The sequence below is a fragment of the Chiloscyllium plagiosum genome, chromosome 10 (assembly GCF_004010195.1).
Source record: "Chiloscyllium plagiosum isolate BGI_BamShark_2017 chromosome 10, ASM401019v2, whole genome shotgun sequence".
Classification (NCBI taxonomy): Eukaryota; Metazoa; Chordata; class Chondrichthyes; order Orectolobiformes; family Hemiscylliidae; genus Chiloscyllium; species Chiloscyllium plagiosum.
The window spans coordinates 47,555,774-47,562,878 of NC_057719.1; the positions used below are offsets into that span (position 1 = coordinate 47,555,774).

Here is a 7,105-nt window from a genome sequence, read left to right on the forward strand (position 1 = left end):
CAAAAGTAATATTTTACTAGACGTGGACCATGTCATTTATATGATCAAATGTTTAAAATTGCCATGATGAAATAGATATTTGAGGCCTTTGTTTGTTCTTGCTGCAGCATGTTACCAAAGGTGCAAGACACAAAATTGTCCTCAGCATACAAAAGCTGAAGGAGAGACAGAATGTGCTCAGATCATTGGAAAAGGTAAGAAATATGCAGATATGTGTGACTGTTCTTCTATGTATTTATCTTGGCCATTTATCTTGGCAATCACCTCAGTGCTGAAACATTCAACATTCTCGTCTTTGCACTGGCAATGCTTCCATCTAATGTAGACTAATTTTCTGTTGTATGCATCCCAAATCGTATTTTATTGTGTTCAAGATTGTCTAAGACTAACTGCTACTTTGCTCAAAAAATTTAGTTTTCTTCAATTTTTTTTTTATTTATTCATGGCATGTGGGCATCTTTGGCTAGGCCTGCATTTATTACCCATCCCAACTGCCCCAGAGGACTGATAAGAGTCAACCAAATTGCTGTGGGTTTGAAGTAACATGTAGGCCAGACCCAGTAAGGACAGCAGTTTCCTTCCCTAAAGGATATTCCTGAGCCTGACTTTTTTTTTCTAACTGTGAACAACAGCTTCGAGGTTATTATCAGACCCTTAATTCCAGACTTGTCAAAGGTGTATGCCTTTTGATTTAGTTCCAAAACTACAGCATTGGCCAATAATGACATCGACCATTTGATATTTATTTGTAACCATTAAAAGATTGCTCCTAAGATGCAATATTTCAACCTAGTTCATATTTTGTATCAAATTATGGAACATTTTTCCACGGCACAATCCCAGAACATTATCTGGATCTCTGGGTTAATAGTCTAGCAATAATGTCTCTAGGCCATCAGGAATGTTTTCCATTATATGTATTTTCATTAGATGTACATATATTTTCAACTATTAAACTAAGTTTAAAATTTGTCAGAACAGTTTAATAGTGGTAATTTCTGTAAATGCTATTAATAGATGTTGGTAAGCAGTTCTTGTTCAAATTATCGATGTCTATCACACCACAGGCTGAACTCTTCTTATTAACTTGCTTTTTGTATGTATTGTTACCACCAAACTCCAGACAAAGTTCCTCAAATAATTGTGATTTTTTTTAAAATGTGCACTGTCAAGAGTTAAAGCTCACCTCTTTGGAGTGTCACACTTGCAGATATCAGAGTTCCTCTCCAGACAGTCACTGGATTTAGGATCACTTTGTCATTTTGGGTCCATTACCTTTTCTTTAAAAAAAGTTGGAATTTTAATGGTTTGATTGTATACTTGGGTGATACAATCCAGTATTACAAGAATTTCTCCTAAACTGATCCCAGTAGTTCCCATTTGCTGGCTTGGCTAGGCTAGTATTTATTTCCCTTGAGATAGTGGTGGACAGCCGCCTTAAACTGCGACAATCATTTGAATTAGGCACATCCACAATGCTGTTAGGAAGGGACAGCTGAACTTTTGATCCCATGACACTGAAGGAACAGCTGTATATTTGCAATTTGCAAATCCCTTGCAACTTGCCTACTGGTGCAACAGGTCCATGGCAGATGCCATCTCCCTAGCCCTACACTCATCCCTGGAACATCTGAATAATAAGAATACCTATGTCAGGCTTCTACTTATTGACTACAGCTCTACCTTCACCATTATAATCCAAACTAATCTCCAAACTGTAAGACTTCGGTCTCTACTCTGCACTCTGCATCTGGATCCTCAATTTCCTTACCCGCAGACTGCAATCTGTGAAAGAATCATCAATGCTGATGCCCCACAAGGGTGTTTACTCAGCCCCTTACTGTATTTCCTGTATACTCATGATTGTGGCCAAATTCATTAAACTGCACCTACAAATTTGCTGACTACACCACTGTTGCAGGCCAGGTATCAAACAATCGTGAGATAGAATAAAGGAGAGAGTGAGTGAGTTCTTGGTGGTGTGGCATAAAGATAACCATCTCTCCCTTAAAGTCAGGAAAACTAAAGAGCTGATCATCAACTTCAGGAAGCAAGGAGGTCGGCATGCCCTTACCTGCATCCACGGAGCTGAAGTGAAAATGGTCAAGAGCATCAAGTACTTTGGAGTGACAATCACCAATAATCTGTACTGGACCATCCATGTTGATGTGAAGTCAAGAAGGCACAACAATGCCTCCTCTTCCTCAGGAGGCTAAGGGAATTCAGCATGTCTATAAGGACTCAATGACTTTTGTTGATGCACCATAGAAAACATTTTATGTGGATGCATTGCAGCTCGGTACGGCTCCTGCTCTGCCCAAGACTGTTATTAAAAAGAACTACAGAGAGCTGTGAACACAAGCCAGTCCATCACAGAAGCTAGCCTTCCATCCATCGACTCAATCTACACTTCCCGCTGTCTCAGAAAGGCAGCAAACATCATCAAAGACCCCTCCCACTCCAGTTATAATCTCTTTCAAACTCTTCCAACAGGCAGAAGATGCAAAAGCTTAAACACACGTACCAACAGGTTCAAGGACAGCTTCCCTGCTGTTATTAGACTTCTGAATGGACCCCTCACATTCCAAATCTAATGTTGATCTTGCTTTTTGCACCTTCTTTGCTGTCCTAACTGTCTATTCCTCACTGTTCAATCATCCTATGATCTTTGTATGGTATGGTCTGTCTGTACTACACGCAAAACAAAATATTTCACTGTACCAAGGTATGTGTGACAGTAATAAATCAAATCAAATATTTTCACGTCAGGATGGTGAGTGGTTTGGAGGGGAGTTTTGAAGGTGAAGGTGTTCGCATGTATCTGCTCTCCTCGTCCTTCTAACTAGTGGATCATTTTGTTTAGAAAGTGCTGTCTATGGAACCTTGGTGAACCTCTGCAGTACACCTTGTAGATTGTACACACTGCTGTCACTGTACATTGGAAGTGGAGGCACTGAATATATGATAGTGTGCTGCCAAAAAAGCAGGTTTCATTGTCTTGGAGATTGTCAAGCATCTCAAGTGTTGGAGCTGTACTTATCAAGGTATTTGTGTTGTACTCTATCACAATCCTCATGTGACTTCTAGATGGTGGGCATGTTTGGGGAATTGCTTGTTACAGGTTTCTGAACCCCAACTTGCCTTCACATTTGCTGTATTTGTATGACCAATCCAGTTCAGTTTCTGGACAATGTCAAGGGGTATGGTTAGATTCTTCCTTGGTGTATATGGTCATTGCCTGGCAAGTGTGGAATATAAATGTCATTTCCCATTTATCAATCCTAGTCTAAATCTTGCTGCGTTTGGACATGGATAGCGTCAATATCTGAGGAGTCGCAGATGGTGCTAAACATTGTGTAATCATCGCCCCCAAACACCCCCACGTCTGACCTTTATGATAGAGGAAGGTCTTTGATGAAGCAGATGAAGACTGTCAAGCCTAGGACACTACCCTGAGGAACTCCTGCAGGGACACCTGGAACTGAGATGACTGACTTCCAACAACCACAACCATCTCTTGATAGCACTATTGATGACTTCCTTCCATGACTTTGCTGTGGTTTGACCGTAAACTGATGGAGTGGTTATTGGTAGGATTGTATACCTCCTGTTTATTGTGAACAAGACAGACCCAGACAATTTTCCACATTGTCAGGTAGATGCTAGTGTTGTAACTATGCTGCAGAAGGTTGTCTAGGCACATGGCAAGTTCTGGAGCAGGACTTCAGTGTTATTTGAGATCATAGGTGTGCTAAACATTGATGATGAGATATTATTAGAAAGGCTAGCTGTACTTAAATTTGTACAGATCAGGATCAGATTGGAGGTATCTGAATCCGTTGAGGGAATGAAGAACTTAGCGTTGGTTGTAATCTTCGTCGTCCTTGTGTGGAGATAGTGTCAGATGACTGGAGAATTATAAATGTTGCATTCTTGATCAATAAAGGGTGCAAAATGACACCACAATTACTGGAGAATCAGTTTACCCTGGTGGTAGAAATGTGTTTTTTTTTACCATCAGGTTTTTTTTAAATCTGTGGAAGTTATGATAAACCTAAATAAAGCACTAAATTGGCCTCTGCTGAGTACAGTTCCTTGTACGACTTTTAGCAAGAACGTGAAGGCACTGAATAGGATGCAGGAAAGATTTAGAAAATCGTTCTCGGGCTAAGTAACTCCAATTATATCAAGAGATTGGAGAAGCTGGGCCTGAGTGATTTCCTTTTGACAACAGAAGGTTTGGAAAAAAGGGTGATCAAGAGAATTTAGACAATAGATGGGAAAACCTTCCCGTTGGCTCAAAGGTCCCAAGTCTCCAAAGGTGGCATGAAGAAAAACAGTTTTGTGCAATGAGAATTGTAATCCACTGCTTGAGGTTATTATAAAGACAGATTCAATCAAAGCCTTCAAAAGAATATTAAACAATTATCTAGAAAAACAATTTAAAGGGCATTAAGTGGGAATATAGGGCTACGTGAGTTTGAGAGCCAGCACAGTCACAACAGGCGAATGATTTCCTCCTCTGTTGCAACCCTTCTATGATTGAGACCTGGACAATGGTAGATTAATCCATTTAAAGCTGGCATGTTAAAGGCTAATCATTTTTCACTATTATCTCATCAAAAATTTAGTTGTTAGAGACTTCTAAAAGCTCACTTCCACAAAATTGGTTCCTCAGCAAAATTGAGACGCATTGAATAAATGGAACTGTGACTGCATGGATACCAAGTGGCTGAGTGACAGAAAGCCAGGAGTAGTGCTATATGGTTGTTTTTGGATTGGCAGAAAACAGGTGTTTTCCAGTACTCTTTTTATTGATTTTTATATTAACTTGGATTAGGATGCAAAGGACACATTTTTAAAACTTGCAGATGACACAAAAGTTTGAACATGGTCAATTGGACAAAGGAGATATAAGGTTTGTGGAATGGATAGACAAATGGTAGATCAAATTTAATGCAGAAACGTGGAGTTAGACATTTTAGTATGTAGAATGAACATGCATGAAACTGAGGGTGCAATTCTAAAGGGTTGCAAGATGCAAGAAACCTGAAGGCATACATGCACAAATTGAAGGGTTGTGAAAATGGTTGTAAAGACTTATGGACTCTGGACAAAAGCAAGGATATTGTGATGAGCCTTTACAGATTACTGCTAAGTCCTCAGCTGGAACACTTTCGAGAGGATATCAGAACAGTAGAGGGTGCAAAGATTAGTTACAGGAATGATTCTAGGGAAGAGAGATTCAAGCTACTTTAGATTGGTGAATGAGGTGATTCTCCTAAAGACCATGGCCTTGAACCTCTGTATTGACTTTATTCCATTTCTTCTCAAAATATGGGCGTTGTTGACCAGGGTGATATTTACTGCCTGTAGCTAATTACACTCTTAAAAACGAAAAACTGCGGATACTGCAGGTCTGAAACAAAAAATCAGGAATTCCTTGAGAAACAAAGCAGGTCTGGTATCTGTGAAATGAAAGCACAGTCAACTTTTCACCATGTTCAGAACTTCAGTGGTTCTACAGAGTTCACTGGACTGGAAAGGTTGACTGTTTGTTTTCTCTAGGTAAAAACATTGACTGCAGATTTGTTTTCTCTGACAGATGCTGCCAGAGTTTCTCCACCAATTTCAGTTTCTTTTAGTTGTTCAATCATGGTATGCAAGGCAGGATGTTTATGCAAATAGTTAATTTGCTGAATAGGTGGACTCCCTTGTTTTGCACAGTGCTAAGCTCTTGCCTGTTACTGAAGCTCCAAGATGAGTTTCCTTCACATTCCTCAATTGTGCATGTGTGTTTTGAAGAGGGTTGTCAAAATTTGGATGTCGACCCTTCTCAGCCTCTGGTCTGCTGTCATCTATCACATTGAGAATTTGCATAGGAATGCAGGTTTCTGAATTGGGCTGTTCATGGAAACTGCCCTTACTTGCGAATACAAGGTTTAAAATACTGACCTGAAAAACTAACAGCTCACTTGCCCTATCTACTACCCCATCCCTACAATTTGTTTCAATCAACTGTTGCTGGATGGAATTGTTTGATCCCAATACTGTGATAACTTGCAAAATAAAGAAAGTTATTTAAATTCAGCTGGTCAGATAATAACTCCTCATTATTGTAAATAAATTAATTGGAAAAGGTAACTGTCTTACAATGTTACAAGTGACCTATGCAATTTTTTACTTTAGGCTAGAAAGTACTTCTGCTATCTACTGTTAAGTATCTACTGTTTAGTACACTGAATTGAATGATGGAGTGAAAACACATCTGAAATATCCAAACTTTTCACTAATATCTGGATAAAAGGAAATAAAGTGCTCATTTAACAAAAGTTTTAGTGAATAATCTCCAGCAATGTATTATATATTTCAATAAGTTTGTATACATTTGAATGGTATATTGATATTTTTCATTCTATTGTACAGGACATTCTTGAAGGTGGTAATCTGCGTAATGCACTCCAGGAGCTGCACCAAATGATTCTTACCCCTATCAAAGCTTACAATTTCTCTCATACCCAAAACTCTAGTGAACAAAACCAAGACTTGAATTCTCAGTCCTCTTTAATGAATTCAGACAACACCTTGGGAAGTGGACTACCTGATGCGAAGGATTCTGCTGCTGGGGGCATTCAGCAACAAAATGTGACAGGGTGTGAGGGTGAGTCGGGAGGTGCTACTGTTCCAGAAGGAGATCTGCCTGGACAGTTTACAAGAGTCATGGGCAAAGGTAGGCCTCTTTTTTGCAATGTCACAATTTATCATTGTATGTTTTTACTTGGGTGATAAAGGTAAATCAATGGTTCATTGGAATCCAAAATAAAAGTGCATATTGGGGTTTTGGTGCCATTTCAGCTAACATTTTTTTGAGACTTTTGTTAGCAAGGTTAGATCTGGTGGAATGCAGGGAGAACTAGCCATTTGGATACAGAACTGGCTCAAAAGACAGAGGGCAGTGGTGGGGGGTTGTTTTCAGACTGGAGGCCTGTGACCAGTGGAGTGCCACAAGGATCGGTGCTGGGTCCTCTACTTTTTGTCATTTACATAAATGATTTGGATGCGAGCATAAGAGGTACAGTTAGTAAGTTTGCAGATGACACCAAAA

General features: G+C 39.5%; 1 protein-coding gene across 12 annotated transcripts in view; it reads left to right on the top strand.

The window, feature by feature from the left end:
- samd4a (sterile alpha motif domain containing 4A) overlaps nt 1-7,105 on the top strand; it is a 196,444-nt gene that overhangs the window by 148,830 nt on the left and 40,509 nt on the right. For all 12 annotated transcript variants that reach the window (XM_043697695.1, XM_043697697.1, XM_043697689.1 and 9 more), the window contains 2 exons: nt 108-194; nt 6,427-6,730. In XM_043697695.1, the coding sequence (XP_043553630.1) occupies nt 108-194; nt 6,427-6,730 (391 nt within the window). The remainder of the gene's footprint in view (nt 1-107; nt 195-6,426; nt 6,731-7,105) is intronic.